Source organism: Mizuhopecten yessoensis, unplaced genomic scaffold (assembly GCF_002113885.1).
Source record: "Mizuhopecten yessoensis strain PY_sf001 unplaced genomic scaffold, ASM211388v2 scaffold3459, whole genome shotgun sequence".
Classification (NCBI taxonomy): Eukaryota; Metazoa; Mollusca; class Bivalvia; order Pectinida; family Pectinidae; genus Mizuhopecten; species Mizuhopecten yessoensis.
In genome coordinates, this window is record NW_018405055.1 from 18,808 (window position 1) to 45,343 (window position 26,536).

Here is a 26,536-nt window from a genome sequence, read left to right on the forward strand (position 1 = left end):
ATCATCATCATCATCATCATCATCATCATCATCATCATCATCATCATTCTATCAATCTATCAATCTATCATCATCATCATCATCATCATCATCATCAACAGATGCATCCTCAATAATCATCAATACATCAGTCACATGCTACCATTAATATATATATGTTCTTATATATATAAAAATAGATATTGACAACCATACACAAATACTCATCCCACCATATATTCTGATAAACATTCACCTCACACACACTTGTACATCTCACACACACAATACAGACAGTCTTGTAGAGAGAGAGAGAGAGGTCAAGGCTTGGGATTCAGGTAAAAATACATATTTATATGATGACAGGTTATAATTCCAGGATAGGTTTCCATTTTCTCCAATCAATTTCAAATGTTCTTCTTATGTAACTGTTTTTACTATTGTTAACAACGGAAATGGTCTTTGATGACATTGATAAGTGCATTGAGACTCAAAGATTTGTGAAGACATCTAGTCTTATATATATAGTGTTTGATAGAATTAAAATCTCATTATCAACAGTACTCGCTCGTGGTGATAATATTCCAAAAAGTAACGATTCTTTGTTTATTAAAACAGGGATAAGAAGAATGTCACAAAGAGTTTCAAGTCTCTGCAGTAGTCCATGCACTTCTTGACATTCCCATAAACAATGAACTATGGTTTCTCTTTCCATATTACACAGATTACATAAGGGACTAGGATTTAAATTTGTTTTGAAAAGAAAAGTGTCTGTAACTAGAATATGGTGTATAATTCTAACTTGAAACCACTGCCATTTTGATTTTTTTGTGACTGTAAATGGAATTTTAAGTATTTTCTGCCATTTATCAATATCAAACTCAAACTCCTCATTCCATTTCCTCACCCCAGTAGGTGTTGAAGCTGATGTAATCATGCTGTTATAGAAGTCTTTAGAGCCTTATTATTCTTGAAGAATATTTCAAAAAGAAGAGGTATAAAAGGTTGGAATGGTCTTTCTATCTGAAAATCATATTTCTTAAGGAAACGCTTGGCTGATGAGGACTAGTCCTTGGTACTCGAGAAAGTTTGTGTTAATTCGAAAATTATGAAGAAATTCGTTAAATGAATAAAAAGTCAAATTATTAGGGTTTTTAACAAGGTCGTTCACTGTAAATACTGATGCCTTAAACCAGTTTGGATAAAAAACGAAATTATTTCCTACTTGTATATCTGTGTTAATATCTTTTATTGGTAAATAACCGTAAAGGTACTTGTAGTTTTTGACAGCTTGTATTGATTGATTAAAAGGTATAAATAAAGACATTTCGAATTCTACCCCACATCAAACCTCGACAAAAATCTGTCTTCGAAGCTTACGGGCTTATGTGGGCTGTCTAGGAATGGTATCGAGAGGGAATTTAATTGATATATAAATATTATTTTAACACGTATCTTGTGTGTCTTTTTTATCGCCAAGCCTTTCTGAACCATATAGCACTACGCTTGTTCGTGTTGATGTGGGGTAGAATTCGAAATGTATGTTAGCTACTGTGGTGCATACCTGTTTGACAGTGAACAACCTACCTTACCTAAGGTCAATAATATAAGAACGACTAGAATATAAGATCAGACCTAAATTAAAACCGTAGATTTTTTTTCTATAAAATGCATCTTGTTTGGAAAAGCCGGACAGAAAATAAAGAGCGCACAATTTTGTAATGCTTAACATAGGATGTAAATGTAGTAGGTATAGTTTGTCTCATTTGGGGCATACATTATTATGTACTCTTTTACAATTCAAGATGGTCACGTTTCTACTGAAAATTAAAGTATTTAATATCCTTGTATATGTTCACTTGGCTATATACATGTACATAAATATGGTAGCTTGGCCCTAGAGGGTGAATATGTAGGTTATTCTCATGTCCGGTGGATTATGACGTCACACAAACAGACCCTGTCTAAGTAGTTTGCGACATCATCCTCACATGGGAAGATCTGTGTGCGGTGTATAGATATTTCTATGGAAACGTGGGGGTCTGATATATCTAGTTCCTCCTATAATACACATATATAAATATGAACCTTAGATAAGTGTAAATGCTTGTATTTCCAAATGGCCTCAGATTTGGAAAACCCATGAAATAATATTCCGACTATAGCGTGTTAACAGATTGTGTCATATTGATATATTTAACCCCAAAAACCATACGAACTCGAAATGAAATTAATAGAAGTACTTAAAAATGACATGTTAAATGGAAGAGAAATACGACAAGGATAGATACTACTTTCATATATAGTCCATTGTTCTATTTATACTACATGTAGTGTACTCTTACTTGGTTATAAGCTCTTTGTATTGTCGCAAACATAAATAATAATTAGTGTGGGTTTTAACAGACAACGTGGCAAGTTACATCAGAAACCATTAGTGGAGATATTTACGTATAGAAGTCAAGGTACATAATAAACCATTAGTGTCGAGTTTAACACTAAATAAGTCAAGGTACATAATAAACCATTAGTGTGGATCTTAACACTAAATAGGTCAAGGTACATAATAAACCATTAGTGTCGAGTTTAACACTAAATAAGTCAAGGTACATAATAAACCATTAGTGTGGATCTTAACACTAATTAAGTCAAGTTACATAAATAACCATTAGTGTGGATCAAAACACTAAATAAGTCAAGGTACATAATAAACCATTAGTATCGAGTTTAACACTAAATAAGTCAAGGAATATAATAAACCATTAGTGTGGATCTGAACACTAATTAAGTCAAGTTACATAAATAACCATTAGTGTGGATCAAAACACTAAATAAGTCAAGGTATATAATAAACCATTAGTGTGGATCTTAACACTAATTAAGTCAAGTTACATAAAAAACCATTAGTGTGGATCAAAACACTAAATAAGTCAAGGTACATAATAAACCATTAGTATCGAGTTTAACACTAAATAAGTCAAGGTATATAATAAACCATTAGTGTGGATCTTAACACTAAATAAGTCAAGTTACATAAAAAAAAAAAACATTAGTGTGGATCTAAACACTAAATAAGTCAAGGTAAATAATAAACCATTAGTGTCGAGTTTAACACTAAATAAGTCAAGGTACATAATAAACCATTAGTGTCGAGTTTAACACTAAATAGGTCAAGTTACATAATAAACCATTAGTGTCGAGTTTAACACTAAATAAGTCAAAGTAAATAATAAACAATTAGTGTGGATCTTAACACTAAAAAAGTTAAGGTAAATAATAAACCAATAGTGTCGATTTTAACACTAAATAAGTCAAGGTACATAATATACCATAAATGTGGATATTAACACTAGATAAGTCAAGGTACATAAAAAACATTAGTGTCGAGTTTAACAATAAATAAGTCAAGTTACATGATAAACCATTAGTGTGGATATTAACACTACATAGGTCCAGGTACATAATAAACCATAAGTGTCGAGTTAACACTAAATAAGTCAAGGTACATGATAAACCATTAGTGTCGAGTTTAACCCTAAATCAGTCAAGGTACAAACTTAACTTGAAAGTGGATCTTAACCCACACTTTAGTGCATAAGAAACCAACAATGTCGATCTAAACACATAATAAGACAACGTTAATAATAAACCATAAATGTGGACTTTAGCACACAATAAGTCATGTTACATAATAAACCATTAGTGTGGATTTGACACACAATAAGTCAAAGTACATTATAAACCTTTAGAGTGTATAGTAAATCATTAATGTTGATATAAACATAATTATAAAGAAGATAATATGATAAATCATTTGTGTTGTTCTTAATGCGCAGTAAATCAAGCTACATAAACATTAAACATTAACAAAAAACATTTACACGGATTTTTAGGATAAAAGTAAAATCATCTGTCAGACTTAAATGAGTGTCTGCAACCTCGTCTTTCGACATTGGAAATCAGAGCATATAACTCGATTTTAGAGCAAATTATATTGAAAAATTCTCGACGACTGGCAAAGCTGAAGAAAAGTATAGCTTTATTAGCGTCAATGTTTGAAAGAGTTAATCAGGCGATAAGAAGCTCCCGCTCAACCAGATTATCGAGTCATAGCATGCGCGCGGGGGATTTAAAACACCACATTGATTTGATTTGCGTTACAAATCATTACGTCATTAAAAACATACGTTTGCTATTGTTTATGAAAATGACACATATTTTTGTGTTAAAGAAAAGCTTTTTAGTTTCTTTTCTAGTTCTGATATTTAAATGATAAGAATTGGACAAAATAATAAATTGGCTCGTCGATATATAGACAGAAAACAAAAGTGCACGCGTTACATAATTAAATTATGCTACTCCCCACTGGTGGACTTTTGTTTAGCGCGATATTTGTAATTCTAATGTCTGCTTAGTTGACGTTGTTTGACGATGAAATTACAGCGCACTGCTGTGTTTAGTGCAAAATTGTATTGTTTTTGACAAGGAACTAATAAATTATCTTCAGAAATTAACTAAAAAGTGTCTTTTTCAATTATATTATAAGGATAGCCATGCTTCGCGGTTGATTAAGAGCTCACTTCGGTTTTCGGTCGACCAATTAATCGCAGTTTATTCAAAGTACACTTTGGTTTTCAGCCTAAACATCGACACATCAATTTATTATCTTGGCCTTGTCCAAAACTGAATTAAGTTAAAACTTATGTTTATAACAATTATCATTTTTGTTCATACGAATAAATAATGAAAAAAGGTCAATGACTTGAATACATTTCGAAATAAAATATATAAATTAACACTAGTAAGTATCATTATAACTGTATACATGTCCGTTAGGTACTTCAAAGAATCCCAACGGTAATAGCAAGATGATCAAGGGAATTGATCCATACTTTAAAACAACTGTACTTGTAACATTTATAGCAATAAGCTTCAACAATTCAGAATACTCTAGTTAACCGCGGTGTGGCCTCAATGCGTGGTTCAAATGTGTATCCATACATTCGCCTCCGAATACTCTAGTTAACCGCGGTGTGGCCTTAATGCGTGGTCCAAATGTGTATCCATACCTACGCCTCCGAATACTCTAGTAAACAGCGATGTGGTCCTTATTATACACTTATATTACTAGAAGATTGGATGTATGGTGCAAATTTGTTTTGTTTCTGAACAGGACAGACAGATAATACCATCTCGGGACTGCTGGCATCAATCAGAAACGTGGGGAGGAATCAACCTTTCCAATACTGTCTTAATAGGATCACACAAAAAAGTTAAAAACTAAATTTGTGCTGGAAATGATGTATGTTGAAGGCATTAATTACATGGAAAATTACACGTCTGGTGTGTGAGTACAAACAGAAGTAATTCACATATACTTGTACAAGCACAGAAACTACTAAACATAGTTAAACCGAAGGACAAAGGCAGCGAGCAGCACTTCCATCACTATAAAGAGCATGTAGTTACATGTATCTGTAACGTTTCAGGAAAGTATTACAAAACAAAAGTGTGATTAATGACACGTTGCATTTTGTTTTGATAAAACAAACATAATACGTACATTCCTAGAGAGGGACGCCATTTCTACATAGAAAACTTAAGATGGTTGCAATGGAGGAACAATTGGACCCAATATTTGAACTAATCATCCAGAGGCAGGTGGAAAAGGGCTACGGGAACTACACGGCCGATGAATTTTTGAGCAGACCCCTCGAACATTCTCCAGTACAGTCCATACTGTTCTTGCTGGCTCTATCTATATCCTCTGTCACTGGTTTAATTGGAAATATTCTGGTAAGTATTTCACACAGATGTGTTTTCTAGCATAAGCTGACGAATCGCTAAACTTTCGGAAATATCTCTTGATTAAATCGTTTCAAACGCCTGATTTGTATTTGTTATATAAAATATGTACAATTTTTTTTTTGAGAAATGTAGTCCAAACTTCTGAGGATACTAAACTTGCGATAGCCTCTTCATGGACATAAACTTTACACGTATTATTGGTATAATGTATTGGATATTTAGTTGATTGTCTGACGCCACATACAATAATGTACATTTGGAGATAAAACAAATTACTGTCTGATGTATACTTGTGTTAGATTTATACCGGATACGTTACTTATTTCCTTCACTTCTTTCCTCATTGTTTTTTTTTCTTTTTTTTTTCATTTTTGTGTGTGTTTTTTTTAAACAAATGTTATTGCACACATGTGAACAAAAGGAATGTACACTAGTTATGCTAACGTATTAAATCTTAAACATATATTTACAACCATAGTTTGTGTTATGAACAAAGTATTGATAGAGGAGTTAGGGAGTTGTTGGGTAGGGGTGGGAGTAAGGGAGTAGTTGGGTAGGGGTGGGAGTTAGGGAGTAGTTGGGTAGGGGTGGGAGTTAGGGAGTAGTTGGGTAGGGGTGGGAGTTAAGGAGAAGTTGGGTAGGGGTATGGATTTGGGTAGTAGTTGGGTAGGGGTGGGAGTTGACGAGTAGTTGGGTAGGGGTAGGATTTGGGGAGTAGTTGGGTAGGAGTTAGTTAGGGAGTAGTTGGGTAGGGGTAGGATTTGGGGAGTAGTTGGGTAGGAGTTAGGGAGTAGTTGGGTAGGAGTTAGTTAGGGAGTAGTTGGGTAGGGGTAGGATTTGGGGAGTAGGTGGGTAGGAGTTAGTTAGGGAGTAGTTGGGTAGGGGTGGGAGTTGGGGAGTAGTTGGGTAGGGGTGGGATTTGGGGAGTAGTTGGGTAGGTGTAGGATTTAGGGAGTAGTTGGGTATGTGAAGGATTTGTGGAGTAGTTGGGTAGGGGTAGGAGTTAGGTAGTAGTTGGGTATGTGAAGGATTTGTGGAGTAGCTGGGAAGGGGTAGGAGTTAGGGAGAAGTTGGGTAGGGGTAGGAGTTGGAAGGTAGTTGGGAAGGGGTAGGAGTTAGGGAGTAGTTGGGTAGGGGTGGGAGTTAGGAAGTAGTTTGGTAGGATTTGGGGAGTAGTTGGGTAGGGGGGGGAGTTGGAAGGTAGTTGGGAAGGGGTAGGAGTTAGGGAGTAGTTGGGTAGGAGTTAGTTAGGGAGTAGTTGGGTAGGGGTAGGAGTTGGAAGGTAGTTGGGAAGGGGGAGGATTTGGGGAGTAGTTGGGTAGGAGTTAGGGAGTAGTTGGGTAGGAGTTAGTTAGGGAGTAGTTGGGTAGGGGTAGGATTTGGAGAGTAGTTGGGTAGGTGTAGGATTTAGGGAGTAGTTGGGTATGTGAAGGATTTGTGGAGTAGTTGGGTAGGGGTAGGAGTTAGGGAGTAGTTGGGTAGGGGTAGGATTTGGAGAGTAGTTGGGTAGGTGTAGGATTTAGGGAGTAGTTGGGTATGTGAAGGATTTGTGGAGTAGCTGGGTAGGGGTAGGAGTTAGGGAGAAGTTGGGTAGGGGTAGGGGTTGGAAGGTAGTTGGGAAGGGGTAGGATTTGGGGAGTAGTTGGGGAGGGGTAGGATTTGGGGAGTAGCTGGGTAGTGGTGGGAGTTGGAGAGTAGTTGGGTAGGGGCAGGATTTGGGGAGTAGTTGGGTAGGGGTAGGGGTTAGGGGGTAGTTGGGTAGGGGTAGGAGTTGGAAGGTAGTTGGGAAGGGGGAGGATTTGGGGAGTAGTTGGGTAGGGGTAGGATTGGGGGAGTAGCTGGGTAGGGGTGGGAGTTGGGGAGTAGTTGGGTAGGGGTAGGATTTGTGGAGTAGCTGGGTAGGGGTAGGAGTTAGGGAGAAGTTGGGTAGGGGTGGGAGTTGGAGAATAGTTGGGTAGGGGTAGGAGTTAGGGAGTAGTTGGGTAGGAGTTAGTTAGGGAGTAGTTGGGTAGGGGTGGGATTTGGGGAGTAGTTGGGTAGGGGTGGGAGTTGGAAGGTAGTTGGGAAGGGGTAGGATTTGGGGAGTAGTTGGGTAGGGGTAGGATTTGGGGAGTAGCTGGGTAGGGGTGGGAGTTGGAGAGTAGTTGGGTAGGGTGAGAGTTGGAGAGAAGTTGGGTAGGGGTAGGAGTTATGGAGTAGTTGGGTAGGGGTATGATTTGGGGAGTAGATGGGTAGGGGTAGGATTGGGGAGTAGTTGGGTAGGGGTGGGAGTTGGAGAGTAGTTGGGTAGGGGTGGGAGTTAGGGAGTAGTTGGGTAGGGGTGGGTTTTGGGGTGTAGTTGGGTAGGGTTGGGATTTGGAGAGTAGTTGGGTAGGGGTGGGAGTTGGAGAGTAGTTTGGTAGGGGTAGGATTTGGGGAGTAGTTAGGTAGGGGTGGGAGTTTGGGTAGGGGTGGGCGTTTTGGTAGGGTTGGGAGTTGGGGTTGGTCTAGCAGGGACCGTAGGGCCGGACACAACTTCAGGTATTGTCAGATCGTTGTCAAATCGTTTGGAATTTCTTATCAATTTTTGTACATAGTTGCAGAGTTTGTTGTTGTCATTAGTGTCAGGATTTGAGTCGTGGTTCAGTAGATGTGTCGGACTCTGATTGTGTGATAAAATTGTTAAGTTTGATAATATTCTTACATAACGCATGTACGTAGACTGGAACAAGACATTGCCAAGGTATTAAAAGGGCTTAATCTAATATAAGGATTAAATATTGCTGCGGTCGTCGATCTATTATAGTAAATAGAGAGTGTCGGCTAGAGACAAATTCCACAAAAACTGAGTTACAGTTCAATTAATATGTCTTAAAAGTGAAATGTGATGTGACAAACTAACTGATCTGAGTAACAAGTTTAAATACAAGTTTATCTTTACGACATAACGTATTTGTTACAAAATAACTTGACTCCATACTAAACTAGCGAATACATTTGATCGTAACGATAGTCATTTTATCCATAACCTGTTATTCGATGTTGGTTGTCAACATGACATTTCACATTTGAATGGTAAACTGACATATTTTACTCGTGTATGTTTGTTGATCACGTTTGAATGACATGGCACTCTTAACTACTATTTCTTTAAGATTGAATAAATCACATTTTGCCTAACCATCTTATGATGCCCTTAAAAGCTCATTATGTGAGATTGTGTAAAGTGCTGGTTTCATATTCTCCTTCGCCCTCTTCTATCCTGGATTTAAGTGTCTGTTTTATGAACAATTGTCTTAACGGATGCCCGTCATGCCTCCCTTTCTAAACTTCCTGGTTTGATTTCAACGAAATATGGGGGTGGGGGGAATTCTGTTCCTGATGGCTATAACAGATTACATATTAACATTGACCATAACTTAGATAATGTATTCACATAATAGTCCAGAATGTTTCAGACACCGTGTTCGCTGTTGTTTATCAATAAATAAATTAAACACTTGGTTGTATATTATGTTCCAGGTGATAGGTGCAGTGATCGTGAGTAGACGACTAAGGACGACAGGAAACATGTTCATCGTGAACCTAGCAGTGGCAGATATTATCATTGTCACTATCGTGGAACCTTTCAACATACTGGGTAAGGCATCAAACAGGAAATAAGGGTTCGATTATCGAGTTGACATTCAATGTCGGATACCTGATGATGTAGCAAGCCTATATGTTAGAGTAAAGTCATTGCATAATTGTTGGAATTGAAATGTGTTTTTTTTTCTGTATTTCCATTGGCTTGTAGCTTTAAAGACTTTAAATGAACTCTCCCCAATAAATTAATTATCCTTGTAAGCTTACACCAGGTAAACTTTCTTTCTTTTTTTTCTTTCTTTCAATGTGTTATCTCTCCTTTTATTCCAGACTTATGATTATGTGTTTTATTTATAACGAGGCCCTGCAATGGGATGATCCCTCTTCAATGGGTTATTTATCCGTCTATACCTAATCCGGTAAACTTTCTTTCAGTGTGTTATCTCCCCTTTTTCTCCCATTTAATGAGCTTCCTTTCCCTAACTATGTGTTCCCTTTCATATCATTGTCTTTCTTTGCTTTAACTTTATTTTGTCACCGTTTGATACACAACTTCTCCTCTTTCCAATCATTGGAAACCTTCCATTTGTTACGTTCATCAAATATCCCCGATTCACAAGCGATGAAAATCCAGTTGAGTAACGTAATACTGGAGAGCATTGGTTAAAACCATACTATTCCATTTCGTATCATTGAAATGACATGTTGAATAATTAATCTTAACATCCAACGATACCTACACTATTTTGCTTTCCTGCTCGTTTAACATCTTTAATACGCTACTAGGAAAGTTATAACATGTATTGTTTTATTACTATCCATGAGTCCTGAATGGACGAATGGACCAAACCCATCATTAAACTTGAGGTGGTGTTTTCTAACTTTTACGTCAGAAAGTAGATGGACCTGCTGATGAATTATAAAAGGTTGTAATATTTAGCTCTCATTAAATCTGTTACGGTTTACATGAATTCTGGTTTAAAATACATTATCTAGTCTAACATAGTTGAAATTTTGCAACGTTATGTATGGTTCAGGGATCGTTTACTGTGTTTGGCTTTCTGCATTAACAAACAAAACAAAATATCAAAAAATTATTCCTTTCTCCGTATTTCAAGTGATTATTTGACTCTTTGAGTAACACTACTGTCAACGAATTCGTATCACCAGAGTATAATGGCCAATTGGGTTCATTCTCTGTTTAATACCCAGACCAGGGCCCAGAGGTTCAATAGGTGATTAGCTTAATCACTGGTTAACGATATTGTTCAACAATTAATAGCTTTGTCAATATACAAGGTTAAAAACTTGAACTTTCTCAAGGAATTTTTGCTTCTAAAATATTTGGAAAATTTTACTCGGTTAATGGTTGAGTTTTAAAAATACACAAAATATGAAACCTGTGGTAAACACTGATTAAGCTAATTACTACTTGGGGCCCAAAAGTATGACAATCCTTTTTCATGTTGCTATGTTACAGGTGTCATTGATGGACCCGAGTTTTTCGTGCGGAACGTCTGGTGGTGTCATACCTTGTCTGTGGTGTGCGTAATGTCGTGTTCATCGTCTATGATGAACCTCGCCGCCATTTCTGTGAACAGGTAACCTTTGTCTAGGATAATTCGCTGTCTCTTTATTTGAATATTTTACTTAATGGTTTAGGTATAAAGACGTGAGCATGTATTATTATTATTTTTTTTTTTTTTTGTATTGTATGCAAGTACTCCATAGCTTGATCGTGACCTGAATACACATTACAAGACACTACAACCGACTGGTTCATTAAAACGGAAAGACCAGACATGATTATTAGTTTTGCAGTATGAAGAGGGAAGCAATGCGAAACATCTCGAGCTGGCAAATGTTTTCCCACTTCCTGATAAGCTGCATGTCCTATACTTTCAGTTTCCATGAATAGGCGAGTAATTGCAGTAACAGTTCCTTAGATAGATTTTTGATTCCTTGATTTATGTCCTTGTTGATAGCCGAGTTTGCATATTCTCCTTCACCCTCTATCCTGGATTTAAGTGTCTGTTTTATGAACAATTGTCTTAACGGATGCCGTCATGCCTCCCTTTCCAAACTTCCTGGTTTGATTTTAACGAAATATGTGTGTGTGTTTTTGCAGGGCGCTATCTTCGTGGCAGATACTAATTTTATGATTCATTGAACCATAATTATTTCTGTCTATACATAAAGCGACAAAATAATAAACTCATAATACTTTTGTTCGTGCCACCTTCTCTACGTGTAATTTGGATTTGTTGTTTCAACTTAAAATTCTTATCCGTGTGATTAAAATTAATTGTGCTAAATGTCGTTTGTTCGAGTACAACGATGTAACTTTACGCTTCCCGTTAAATCATTTGAACATAATCTAATTACCACCAAGGCTCGCATTGATAAAATTAAAATAAAACATCTGGTTCATATGTTTAAGTTAGACGGTGCCTTACACTGAAATACCATATACCACAATCAACGCGTAGGTTACATGTATTGTCTTTACTCAGTATTCCTTGGAGGAATTTCCTTCTCGTCCTCGTAGGATCCTACTCGGCTACGTACATTTGAACCCAGTCCTTATCACCTGTTTCTCGTCTGCAGCCGCTGTGATTAATTGATTTTATAATGGAACGGCATAATGTACTTCGGGAATTTTTAGGCAGTAAATTGGCGTGTGTGTCTTATCTCTAAACAGCCGTAATTATCACAGCTTTTGACGTAATGATGTTATTTGTAGATATCTGGTCGCTGAATCCTTGCGATAGGTCATTTACTTTGACCACCAGCATGTCAGAACGCTTTACCCCGAAAAAAAGTGCAATGGGGGCCTTGTAAAATTAGCTATAGAAACGCGATGAAAAATGAGTTTGGATTATAAATAAATGAACAGTTTCTCGAACGCTCTAAAAATGACGAATCATGATTATAACATTATAAAGAGAATGCTTAACTAACAAATGATTAATAAATGAACAATATAGAGGGAAATCACAGTGCTTATCTCTTCCTTTATTGTTTATTGTTCGTTTCACCCTCTTTCATCGGGTTTGTGGACTTGATTGATCATTGCGTGTTACCATCTAGGCCAACAAAAGTGATTAATATTAGTGTATATAACTTGTTTTATTATTGTTGTAAAGTAGATAAAAAAATCATTTTTTTCATTCGAATGTTGTCTACTGTGTGCGCATTTCTTTCTCAATAATTCGTAAATATCCAAACTTTACTTTCCTGAATATAGGCTCAAAAGAACCGACTCATTCGGTCAGATATGATGATGTTTTAAGAAAAGTCGTGGTAGAAAACTAGGGGAATTATATTGACTATTACAGAATGCATGTAACGTCAACAATATCCTGTATAACATAATACTATATGAAGTGAATATAACATATTTGCGATTTGCATTATGGTAAGCGTGATAATATAGTAACACAAATATATAAAGGTTCCCCGTACCACTTCCAGCTACATGTATAAAACTACCACAACCATATGGCTAAATATTTTTATTATTAACTAACCGTGTAATTGTCGCTGCTTAGGTACTGTAATTAATTGTAGAACAATTAATAGAGTTTCTATGTGTTTAAAATAATTCCCTTATCTGGTTGCCTATGAACTAAATGTGAGAACATAATTATTTACATGTTTGTCGTAGAGTCTTCCCAACCATACGTGGCGAAAGAGTTTCAAATGTTTCTCTCCTACGCAGTATTTCAGTCAAAACGATACGAAGTTCACTTGGTCAACAACGACCCTTGTTTATTGTCAAGTATCCCTTCTGAGTATCTTCTTCCTGTAGAGGACTAAGAGTATCTTGTTGATGGGCAATGACGCACATTTACGTAGCAGTAGTGTTCATATGGCAGGGGTCAATAGGTCAAAACATCTGCCTAACCCTAAATATATTCAAATAGGCGGTCTTGTGTTTGCATGTTTACGTTTCCCCCATTTGACTAACGCTTAAAGGACAATTGTATGACATGTCAAGTTTTCTTCTCTCAAATTATTTATCATTTTACAAAACAAAACAAAATAAATTAGCTCGAACATAAGATAACGACTATCTCTGTAGTGATACTTACATGCACTTACAATATATATTGAGTTCAGTAGCAGAGTCGACCGCAAAATAATCATCATCATAGTATTCATTTCACGAACTGCATTTTGTTTGAAACAGGTCTAGAAAAGCGGGTAGTGAAACGAAATTCACAAAATAAATGATTTCAATAGCGTAAACAAACGTGAGTTTATTTGATAGTAAATAATTTAACATGCAAATATTAAGTTTGATCTGTTTACAAAATTGTTCAGTGTATTACGTGTTAGGGAAGATTACAGTGCAAACACAAAATAGAACAGGACCATTACGTAAACGAAAATATTCCGGTAGAAAAACAACTTTTATAACCTATCTTATGTATTAGGGACGTAGTTGACGGGTGAATCAGACTCTGTGTAAATTCTATGAAGAAGGTCATGCCCTAATTAACTATATCAGGATGGATGTTCACTGAAATATTCGTGCATAGAACCTATCTATACTGAGGCAAACAGTTAACTTTTCTCTGTTGGCGTTTATCGACCCAACACTTTGAAGTTTAGGTCGGTAATTAGAAACAAAATTGTTTTTACATCGAAGCCATTTTTATACCAGAAGTTGTCCTCGTTGTTTCATTAATATATTTTTTTTCTCTCCAGATATATCATGATCAACAAGAACCATTACTACAACCAGATTTTCACCAAAAACAAGACTTTCCTTCTTTGTGTGCTCGTCTGGTTCCTTGCATTCCTCATTGAACTGCCGAACTTGACTGGATGGGGAGGACATACATTCGACCTTAAAACACTCGGATGTTCCTTCGACAGACTGATTTCCCTATCATACACAATTTTCCTAAGTGTGATGGCACTTTGGTTGCCTCTTTTGGTTATCATGTTCTGTTATCTAAACATTTACTTTTACGTAAAGAAATCTAGAAAACAGATGGAAAAACAGATGAAAAAACAAACGAAAAAGGAAAAGAAGAAAACCAAACGGCAAAGAGATAACGTCAATTTAGCCCGGACATTTTTTATTGTATTTCTCACTTTCCTCATCTGCTGGACGCCTTATGACCTCACATTGTTTTTCGACCGCGGTGATCGTTGGCCATCGTGGCTCTATACAGTATTTCTCCAGATTGGTCATTTCAACAGTTCTTTAAACAGCATCCTTTACGGCGCAACGAACAGGAATTTTCGTGATGGCTATAAACAGTTCTTGCAAAAGGTCTGCTGCAGTTGTAAGTTCAGAGTAATGGTCAAGATAAGTGGCGATAAAAAGAACTCTTCCACTGACTCCAGCTCAGGGTATTCCACTTCCAGTGATAACACGCATCATAAAATCTTCCCCGCGTCACACTATGTGTGAGAGTCGTTTTTCTTGTGAGAACCAGTCACAGATCTAGATGTTACCTGTGTAAAGGTTGGATCACTCATAGCTGTTTGTTTGGTCATGTAGTATAGCATCATTTAAATCATGTCAGTTTGAGCTGTATTCTTTATTGCAGTAACGTTATCCATTGTCATCAGCCAATGCACGTGTTCGACCTTTTGGGAAGCAAATGATGTAAGAAAGAAAAGAAATTTGGAATATCTTTTGGTGCATTTATATGAAAAAGAAATGGTACATGGAACACGAGTAATCCAAGCAATATAATTCGCCAGGCTGTTACTTCTCTTATAACTGTGTTTACAAGCGTCTTGAAATTGCACTCAATAAAGTATGCGATTATAACAAAGGCACTCGTTCCTGTTTCGTTTTCATTGTTTATTGTATATTATGGGTAGCCAATATCGACCGTTTAGAAAGGACTGTCACTGCATACATATACACGCAAACTTGTCTCTCGGTAATGGACATATGGCTATCATGTAACCTTGGTTTAATTGGTTTAAAAGAAGCAGTAGGTATTAGTTAATTAACAGAAAAATTGTCAGAACCTAGAACCAAGGGAGACGGCTAGAGATAACGAAGGCGACATGCACGTGAAATAAAACATGTAGAGATATAGGGCATTGGGAATCCCTCGGTAGCCGGGAGTGCTCCCGAGTCTGGAAACAGACAAGTTTACTGAAATTTGCATCATTTACTTACTACTCTTGAACAATATAGCATTTGAATTTCGAAAATCGGATTAATTATTTTGTCAAAATAAATAAAGAACTAGACAACAGCTATATGACTACTTACATAATAGAACAATGATATGTGACGGGGTAAGGTTGACATAAAAGAAACATAGCAACGTCAGTAAAAGAAATTCAGTTGAAATATAAGAACTAATATTTAAGTTAAACAGATATATATGATAGAATATAAATGTGTATAGGATATTTTTTATATAAAATGTACGGGAAGAATGAATACGTGGATGAACGACGTTCAGAACACACATAAAATGGCACAATCAAACACATGATAATTCCCTTCCACGCATATTTGCTATATAAATAATTTTCAAAATGGGAAATCGTACAAATCAATCTCTGATAAATTTAAATTTCTAGAAGCTAAAATGCACTGAAGATGACACTTCAACGAGCTTTTGTAGTTTGAATTCAACTACTTTCAGTTCGACTTTTCATGTCGTGGTACGTTATCACTAGTCTGACGATTCTTATTTCTGTTGTTTTCCCCTTAAACGATTACAATGCCTGGCGGAACAAGTACGATGGTGCGTAACTGATTTCACAGGGACCTGCACATATTTGGACCTAAAGTAATGTGCCATGGCGTATATTACATCATTTGAGGTGGCATTTTTACCGAAAGTTGATCTAAACCCTTAAAACGTGTAAAATTACTCTGAACACATTAGTTTATGTCCAAATATTGCTGTAACAATTTCTCAGGTCACTTAGGTTAACATATCAAATGAGTACCTAGTCCTACTTTCAATGTCACGGGGTTCAAACAAAAAAAATCTTAAGAGTGGTCAATTCTTTTTGAAAGGAAAGAAATTTGGCCTTAATGTTCTAGATTTAAAGGCTATCGGTTTGGTCTACAAAACGCTATTGTCTCAAGAGGTCAAACGTGTTAAAAACTGAACTGCGATCCAGACCACTATTGAATACTCCCAAATGTTTCCGATATAGGTCTTCTATAAATAGGACTCTGTTCCGTTTACTCTAAAAGGTGTTTAGAAACACAGAGTCGTGGTAAATTACACAATAACAATTAGCATGGATTACGTACATAGAAATCTACCATAACATACCATCCTCTACTCTACACCAGACTTGTAAGAAGTAGCAAAGATAGTTTTCCACGGAAACGCCTTTGCTACTTCCAATAGGAGCCTTAATTTACATAATTGAAACAGCCTAGCGTCTGTGTGGTCAGTCAGTTCATCTAGACTGCATTAACGTCTTCTGGGATGTTATTAAGTTTAAATGTTCCTCCTATTTAATGTAGTTTTATTTTATATTCCGTGTCCTCTACTGTCCTTTCTGTCTGTAACATCCCTCCTAATTCCGATAACAATCCTGGCATCGAGCTAAGATCTGCATTATATGCAGCTCAGTGATACCAGTATCGAGTCCTGTATGTTTTGCTGTTGATTGCTGATGAACACATTTACATCTGAAGATTTTGAAACATGTCGGTTAATGAAGGACATAGGCAAGTTATATGGTCACTGTTACCCACACAGTCCCAGATACTGTAGTACAAACAATAAACTCCAATCGTCTGGTACTATGTTGTATTAGACTTGAAGGTAAGCGTAGACGTGTGCCTAGCTCAGAGGCTTACGATGGAACTGACTTGTTACATACAGGATACTCTCAATATACATCCCTTAGTCCGTAGAGGTCAGGCGCGTAGCTAGCTCCTTTACCATGTGTAAGCCCGACATAGGGTTGCCGAAGGCAGCCCCCCCCCCCCCCCGAAGCGCGAGCAGGGGGAGAGTATGGGAGGGGGTCTTCCACCCACCCACCCTTTTAAGGGGGGTCTGGGGGTCTCCCCCACGAACATTTTGTTTTCTAGAACGTCTCAGGAGCCATTTACCACGTATTGATGTCTGTTTCCTCGTTTTAATCCGCAAGAAAAAACTCAATCTATATCTATATACCTATTTACGTGGATCCAGTGTAATTCTGAAGATTAACCGTCGGTATTGCTTTGTGCACCCTCCATACATACATTGTCTGGTTTTTACCTAATCTTGATAAATGCATTTGATACTTCTGCATTAATGAACCTGCAATTGGGTTTGTCTTTCTCATAATCTGATCCGAGTTAATTGGGAAGCAAGATTACCCCCACTGTCACCCTTACTCAGTCTCCCACACAGTTTCGTCTCCTGTTTGGGCTTTGTAACTGGTTCCTTATACTTGCTCCTGTTATTTGTTGGTCATTTCGAGAAGCGAGGTTGCCCCACTAACTATTAACAATGTATCATATCTGAGGAATTACATACGTATACTATATATTCAAAACTTAAACTCCATTTTATAGTATCAGTAAGAAAAGAAAAAACGTCATGAAAACCTATACTTGTCAAAATTATGTGCAAGCCCGGGCTTATTGGCTTACATGGTAGCTACGCGCCTGGAGGTCATCAATTAACCTTATCTGACATATGTAAACGGCCACCAAGCCAGGTGCCCAACAGCTGTAAAATTGATATCTCCCTGCACTGGGTAACATTGTTAAAATTGTTATTTCACTCTTAACAATCACCATCATGACTTTATTGAGAAATGTTCTATTTCCTTGTGTGATATGCAGGTAGATGTTTTACATTCTACTCTTAGTGTGCCTCAATGTTTCATTGTTACTACCTTTGACGCAGGGACGCTACTTTGATCTAACCTTGATTTACATAGTGGTATCGCAGATGAAGCAGTAGAGCTTATCCTTCCAAATCCGAACATATTTAGTTCAGATTTCGCTCTAGTTTCAGTAACTAACAGTTCAATGACTACTCCAATGAGAATTCCAAGGTAAGAAGATATTGCTTCAAATTTACTTTGGTTATTCCAATTATACCAAGCTATCTTTCAAGTCCATTTTTTTATCTGAAATCTAACCTATATATCAAGAACTTAAATTATCAGCAGCAGCTAACTGATTCATCGGCTTCATTTCAACTTCAACGTGTAGTTCCTTTTCTTGCTCCCTTTTTACCTTGGATCTACTGTTTCTCTGTTACGACTTATTTCTGCTGATTGTTCACATTCCGTAATACAAATAGCTATTTCTGTTCTAGTCTGTCCAATGCTGGGAGCAGTGACCTACACAACACTCCTTTTTATTATTTGATTCAGTCTCCATTCTTATCTTCTTTAAGGATGGTATACAGGAATAAACTTGTGTTAAGCAAATACAACCTTCATTTCGTAACTGCTGTGAAAAGTGTAAATGAGGAAGTATTTTTGAAAATTGCCAGGAAACCCTTTTCAAACATTTGCTCCATCAAAAATAATAACAAGGAGCGTGCTGCTCATGCTTGACCTCTGGAGGAAGATGGGATTTCTGGGCCCTTTTGTTTCTACAGCTATCCAAATTTGCTCGTTTGTTGAAATACCAGTTATTTTTTTCCTTCTACTTTGATCACAGGAGAACTTTGATTGTATGTCTACATCCAGATGATATAGACATGTGACACATCTTTGGTACAATAACCATGTAAACAATTAACTTCATCCCAGACAGAAGGAGACCAAATGTCAAACAACCATTTTTAATCCAATTAGAAGAATAACAGCATGCTGAGTGAATGCTTGTCCACACACCACACTTACAAATGTAGCTAAGAACATTATGAAATATAAAACTAGGAAGTACACTCATTTCATTTTTTTTTATATATATATATATATTGTAAAAGCCTTCCACTACATTGTATTGTTTTTTTTTATGATAAATAATAGTTCATAGATAATAAATAACACCAAGACTGAGTGAAATTTGAAAAGAATGGAATTTAATATCCTTTCTGGATGTAAAAAGAAAAGTCTCGGTAAATCAGAAGCCATCTGAACAATGAAACATCTCATGGTTTCCCTCATCTGGGTCTCATTTACATGATTATCTAAATGCAGAACATTTATCCTAAGCTATCAATTGATATGACAGCAACAAATGTGTCTAATAAATATTCATTAAAGTAAATCTGATCCTTGCTAACTGTTAAAACAATCTTCTTAAAACTAAAGAAATATTTCTGGCAATGTTCACTGTGAAAAAAATGGTTAGATTATATTTTCCGAAAGTTTTCTTATAAATTTTAATTATATTATTGTCAAATCTTAACACAATTACATACTTCCTCCACATTTACCAACTGTCTGGTAATATCAGTTTTTAAGCAGTACACATTTTGATATAGAGTTCCAAGAATCGCGTGTTTTAAGCCAATAAACCCTGTTGACATGTTTGTTTTCCTGTCTGAATGGGAATCTACACTGAAGTCACTCTAGCTCCATGTTGTTATTTTGTGTCAGTAGAACTCTCTGTCTTGATCAACTAGCTCCGGGCTGCAGCTTTTACTTGTGCTTGTTGAATTTGCTGTTGATATTTTGCTAAACTTTCACGGCATGTTTCCTGTTTTTTCTCAAAATCTTTGATAGAAGTTTCATGTCGTTTTCTGAAAAAAATAATGAAACTATCATTAAATATATTTTCGCAAAGGTATCATCTCAAAAATGTTTTTAATCAAAACATCTGATTAAAAGGTTTTCTTTATATCATCACTATTATTTTTATTAAGCACCTATAAGGACTTTTCTATCCATGACAAGTATTTCATTCCAAGAATTTGGGGTATAATGAAAAAGATTATCAAAATTTGAACCTGAAGTTGTCACAACTTTATCATGTTTGATCCAAGACCAGGAATTGGACAATGTCATTTATTTGAGCATAACTTCACAAAATGCAGCACTTCTAGCCAGCAACCTTTGGGCCAAATATCATGACCCCTGGTTTATGGTTTTCAAGACTGATGAGGTTCAAAGAAAACATAACACATATTGGTCCTTTATACGAGGTGAATTGAAAAAAAGTCATTGAGCCTAAAAACTAGTTGCATTTACCCTTCAGTATATGATAAGTTAAGAGAATTTATAAGACTTTAAAGACAATTAGACTTACAATTCACCAGTAATGTAGTCTATTCGTTTCTGTACATTTTGCTTCGATTCTGGTATAGCCTGCTTTACCAGGACAGGCCCAATCATCTTGTAAACATTTGCACCTTCTTCTAAACGACATAATTCCTGAAAATAGATAAACATATTCATGAAAATTCTGAAAATATATACACCTTTAATTTTCATGATAAACAAAGACTTTTTTAAATTGATATAAGTGTGATTTCAACAATGAATATTTATCAACATATTCAGCTCTCATACAAATGGTTGGCTACCTAGATATATTGAAATATGTTCACATGAGTAAGTTTAAAAAAACCTTTAGTATCAAAGAAGTGATGCTCTTGGCAAAAGATGTCATGTCAGCTAGGTAGCCAACCAGACAATGCCATACTGACATAAAGTTGACAAAAATGACTAGGTACATGTGGTTTATTGTCAAAGTGAACTCACCTCTTTTACAAGAGTATTTTCATTTAGCTGACCATCAAGCTGCTGTCTTTGGCTCACAACTTTCTGATAGTCTGAAAAAAGGTAAATTCAAAATTACATTTGGGAAACATTATTTAATGTGCACCATATTTTGTCTTTGTTAGGCAGTTTTTTTTTCTAATTTCATTACGTACATTTTTTGAGACTTTTAACATGTTTCTATTACATGTTTGACAGTGTTTTCATTTCCTAAATCATGGCTACAGAAACAGTTTTAAAATATTTATATAAGTATGAGACAAATGTAAACAAATGATGATAAAAAGTGTTGTACACATGAAACTTTATGTATAGGTCAATATGCATGATCAAGACCTGTGATGTTGATATCTGATTAGTTAGTATGTTGATTTAATGTATTGGGATGTTTCTCCATATTGGGGTATGGGATGGTCAGGGAACAAAGCGTAAATAATGTAAATAACTGCTGAACAGTCGAAATGTACAGTAGCATAACTGGCTAACTGCATACAGTCGTTGGCCAAGTATCGGAACACACACACACAAAATTTGGAAAGCTTGTGGAGTCGTGATTCTGCCATCATTCACATCAGTTTCATGTTTTGGAAGCAGTGCAGTATGTAACTCCATGTGGTGAGTACAACTTTGCTATTGTTAATATTTCAGTTTGTGTGCATGTAATGTCAAAACCGTGCCCTAAACTTACACAATGTAGGTATGAAATGTTTGACTCTCGTTGCCTATACAACAAAAACGGTGAAATACAGGTCTTCGAAAATTCGATTATTTACAGTTTCAGCATAGGTAACCATGTTGTTTATGATCACATGTGTGTACAGACAGCCTGTTGGATGTTTGGATGTTTGTTATTGAAAATATGATAAGTGTTCTAATTTTGACATTTTAAATGATTTTGAAGAAATAGTTCAATGCTTCTTTTCATTTTTATATTATAAATGAGGTCTGATAAAAACCTGTTACAGTTAATTATAAGAAAATTTATTTAGACTGATATAACAATTTGAACATAACAAGAAGCTTTTTGATTTTTTTTCAACAACTTTTATAATATACTTTGTCACTGTCTATTATAACTTCCCTACACTACTATGATAAATATTGGGTTAATATTTCTCTTGTCAGCATCATACTAGAAAAATAAAATTTGTAATTAACTGATTTTATAAATACAAATATTTATGTAATATATAATGCAATATAAGAGGTTTAAGGTGAAAGTGATTTCTGTTATTGTCATACAAATTTTCTAAAACTTTGTTTAAAACATAACCTATAATAATTTATGACAGAGAGAAATATGCTTGATCTCATCTCTTCATGCAGTGATTACAAAGGTAAAATATGGTTTGAAAAGTTTTAATTTTAGAAATATTAAATACCATGCAATGAAGTTATAAAAATCTGATCAAAAGTAGTTCAGTGATACAAAATTTATATATTTTTCAGAAGTTTAAATTAATAAATACACTGTAATGAACTGGTTTATAAAAAGGGTATTGACAGATCACACAAAATTTTGTCAAAATATGCAAACAAAATGAAGTAGAACACATTGGACTGAAAAAAAGACAAGAAGTTGTAATGACAACCCATTTGAAAATAAAAACGGGAGCGTATCATGGATATCACGTAACTTTGACCTGCCATGTCCTGGACAGGTTGGACACAACAGCACATATATGTTATTCAAATTGTTACTCAAAACAGTAACTGTTACCCAAATGCAGGATTATTACCCAAATGCCCCATTGTGCTAAACCTGGTGGATGGTGTAGCGCCTATCTCCCTGGTTAGCCTGAGTTTCCTCTGGCCCTGACATAGACATTTGGATAGAAAGATGTCTGGTGTGGGGCCATGAGCGCACTACTATATGAAAACATGGAGTTCTCCGACACCGTTTGGTGTCAGAGAGTTTTGAGTTGCTGACAACAAAATTTGACTACGACACAACACAAACCTCACATATATAGATAAATGGATTCTTTATTGATCCAAACCTGCTTTTATGTAATAGGACGAGGAATTGTGATAAAGATAGTGCCGTCGCTGGGGCTCGAAACCGCGACCCTTGGCTCTCAAGCCTGATGCTCTACCGCTGAGCTAAAGGGAAATTCCCTACAGCTGACGCTTGTAAGGCAACCTAATTAATCCACATCTTTTACACTAATTATCACCAACAGCTGCTAAATTCTGTCAGTAGGGTCCTCATTTATCAATCATTCAAAACTTTCCACCTGTGCGAATGCCATTTTTGTAAGTTATGGGATCCAGTTATCGATATATGTATTGCTATGAGGTATGCATTGTGTAATAGTTGATTTTTGTTGTTAGCACCTCAAAATCTCTGACACCAAACGCTGTTGGAGAATTCCACATTTCCATATAGTAGTGCACTCTGTCAGGGTTAGAGGAATCTTGGGCTAATTACAAAGCAGTGTATGGATGAGGACACATTAGCTGTCAATTAATGGTAATATCCCCCCATTGTGATTCACACCGAGCTTAATTGCTCCGTTACAAGGTATGGGATCGATTAAATATATCTGTCCAGGTATTAATAATAAGAGCGAAGCTCGTCTCGCGGCGAAGCTCTTGTTCCTGTTACATGTACGTAGCAAATGTAGTCATGGTAACGTCGATATACTAGGCGATCAAAAAACCTTCGTCACGGAAGTATCTAGCAGAGTTACTGCGATCCTATTTTTACAATGCTTGTTTACCTTTGCTACACATTCTCAAAAATATCTCTTTACTTGTTTTTTTTCTGTGTTTATGTAAATTCATGACATTAAAAGTTATAGAAACTGAAGCTTCGTTCAAATTTTCAGTCTTTTCTTCTCTCCACCCAAACCGGAAGTATATAGTAACTACCAAACCAGAGGGAAATTCAGATATGTTTAGGCTATTGTGATTCTTTTTTTACACGATTCAGAGGGATCAGGCAAAGTAAATCATGTCGGAAAATAAAATTGGAATTTAATCATAAATATACTTAACTTTTCTTATACATATAATTACAGTTACATTGATAAACAATACATCTTCAAATATGAAGTCCTTCTACTGGGCCTCAGTCTTTCCGCAACATTACACTGATGCCATAGACGGGGCAATTAAATGCAACAGTACCAAAAGCATTTGTTTTTTCTCTTGAACTGCATAATTCATTCGAATGCTTTTCTTTACTTATTATTTATTTTACATTGATTGATACATAGGTGGTGGGCACGTCTATCAAAAAAAATAATTGAATATATAAAACTAGATATTCTATTATTTTTTTTGATAGACGTGCCCACCACCTATGATTGATATATCGCTATAAAACGAATAAATAGATAATATTTTAAATAATGTTATTTAGAAAATAAAATTAATAAAAACAGCATTTATATGACCTGTAAAGGGTTGTGTGTTTACATAAGTCCCATGTTCGTATAGTCATTTTGACAATATAGCAAAATCTGCCTATATAGTTAGACTTGCCGGTGCTCCACCGGCAGCACGATTTACCCCAAAACACCCAAAAAACCACACAAAAACATTAAATATACATAGATATTTATATTTTTGCTACCTTGCATTATGTAACATAATGATGTTTCCCGTTAATTGGATAGTTATAGTGACATGAGTAATATTAACTATACGTATTTGAGTTACTTCCCCTGCAAACAAGTTTACCGTTTGTCTAAGTTATTCACAGAAGATCGATATTTGTTATATAAAATGGTATTTTTCTCACTCTTTCCACATTATTTTACACAGGTAGCCTATGTTTATTTTGTATTTGATAAGTGCATTTGCTCTAAAGAGGATATTATTTGATGTACTTGTTTTTTTTTTGTTTTTATTTTATTTGTGGTTTTTTTTAAAGTATTTTTCATATTACAAAAACATATACATTTCATTATACATAATGAATTCCACTTTCACACATACTTTCATACTAATTAATATTGCTCTTTTTGTAAGTGGTATTTTATTTTTTTGTAATGTTATATAAGAAAGGAAGGAAATTCAGATAAGAGAAACAAGAAAACAAAGCATAGTGGATTTTTTTTAAGGTTCTGATTATTTCAATCCATTTTACGTTTGCAGAAAATTAGGTTACTATCGTCTAGTCATCAGGACCTGCGCATTATGTATTTCCGCGCAGCCATTTTATCAAGCTATATCTCGTAACTACGTGACCTGCTGGACACAACACAAGGATATTTTAGACGTTTGGTCTATAAACTCACACAAAAATTACCAGAAGTTCGTCCGGAAAACATAAGAATCAATCACTGATTAAAAAACATGCATAAATATGCAGTTTTGCTTAATGCACTTTTTATCTTACTCAAAATGAACCCATACATGAAAAAACGGTGATATATTTCATTCATGAACCAGTCTTTTTTGTAGTCTGACAAACGTACTAAAATTTTGTATGCAAATGAGGCCACATCTCCTCGCCATTTTTTTCCACTTCCGAAGAGCAAAGGAGACATTCTTATATTGATAAACAGTGTTTTCAATGAAACGTAAACCTTGTAATGCAATGAACTTCCAACTGTCACCAAAAATTTTAACAGAATAAAATGAGAAATAACTTACCATCAACCAAAACCGATATAAGACTGCAGATCTTTTTTTTATAACAGATTCTATATTATAACTAAATAATATAATAAATATTTTTATAAAATTACATGAATTCGTTTAATTTGACATCTTGAAAAATCAATTAAAAATGTGAAATTAAAAAAAAAAAGTTTTGATAATTAATTTGACGATCAAAGATATTTTTTTATTCCAAACGAAGCTTTTGTTCTTCCATGTCGCTGTAGAGAATTTCTTTCTAGTGTATTCGAGTTACCTTTCTTCGAACACTAAATCAAAATAGACGCACGGAAACATATGACGGCTACTTCCAACGGGAGACATTTGTTAAAAATTGTTTGTTCTGATTTTTTTTAAATACTGTTTTATGTTGCTAGTTTTTTCCCCATTAGTAGATTGTATACATGTTTATGACATTCATCCGTAATTTCAACAGTTTTCTGCCGATATGAGTACTATGAGTACGAAATCGCGGATGCTTCTTATGCGCAGAAACCGGTAACCCGAGGATACATTATAATATTAACTGAATATTATTTAAGTGTCGTCTGTGTTTTTTGTAATCTTATCTGGATGTTTTTAGGTGGTTTGGAGTCTTTTTGGGTCTTTTTGCGTGTTTTGGGGTAAATCGTGCCACCCGTGCTCCTACCTGACGACTGCATCGGTACATGCCAAAACACATGTAATCGCTGTTTACACATGGTTATAATTTAATGGCTGGGCTTGAAGATTCGAGGTCACAAATAACGTATTTGACGTCATGCTAATATTAACATACGTGTTATCTTCATTACAATTTACTTACAGGTACCAAATGAAAGTTACCTTTTTGTAATTGCTGATACTTTTCTAAGTCAGCCTGGAGTTTCTTCTGAACGTCAGCCATCTTGAAACCGTCTCTGGTATGCAGTGTGATGATATTTGATTGGTGGGTAACAATATC

At 35.6% G+C, this 26,536-nt stretch overlaps 2 protein-coding genes across 2 annotated transcripts; one reads left to right on the forward strand and one right to left on the reverse strand.

Annotated features, from left to right (window-relative positions):
• The first annotated feature begins 5,037 nt into the window (after positions 1 to 5,037).
• LOC110447548 (melatonin receptor type 1A-like) lies at positions 5,038 to 15,153 on the forward strand. Its single transcript, XM_021493321.1, has 4 exons — positions 5,038 to 5,775; positions 9,289 to 9,406; positions 10,832 to 10,952; positions 14,065 to 15,153. Exons 1-4 carry the CDS (start codon positions 5,584 to 5,586, stop codon positions 14,777 to 14,779), a joined length of 1,146 nt encoding a protein of 381 aa, XP_021348996.1. The 5' UTR covers positions 5,038 to 5,583; the 3' UTR covers positions 14,780 to 15,153.
• A 4,165-nt stretch (positions 15,154 to 19,318) lies between these two features.
• LOC110447551 (prefoldin subunit 6-like) lies at positions 19,319 to 26,525 on the reverse strand. The gene is made up of 4 exons (XM_021493323.1): positions 26,419 to 26,525; positions 20,965 to 21,035; positions 20,510 to 20,634; positions 19,319 to 20,003 (listed from the first exon to the last, which is right to left on the reverse strand). The coding sequence occupies exons 1-4, from the start codon at positions 26,477 to 26,479 to the stop codon at positions 19,883 to 19,885; spliced, it is 378 nt and encodes a 125-aa protein (XP_021348998.1). The 5' UTR covers positions 26,480 to 26,525; the 3' UTR covers positions 19,319 to 19,882.
• Positions 26,526 to 26,536: the final 11 nt, after the last annotated feature.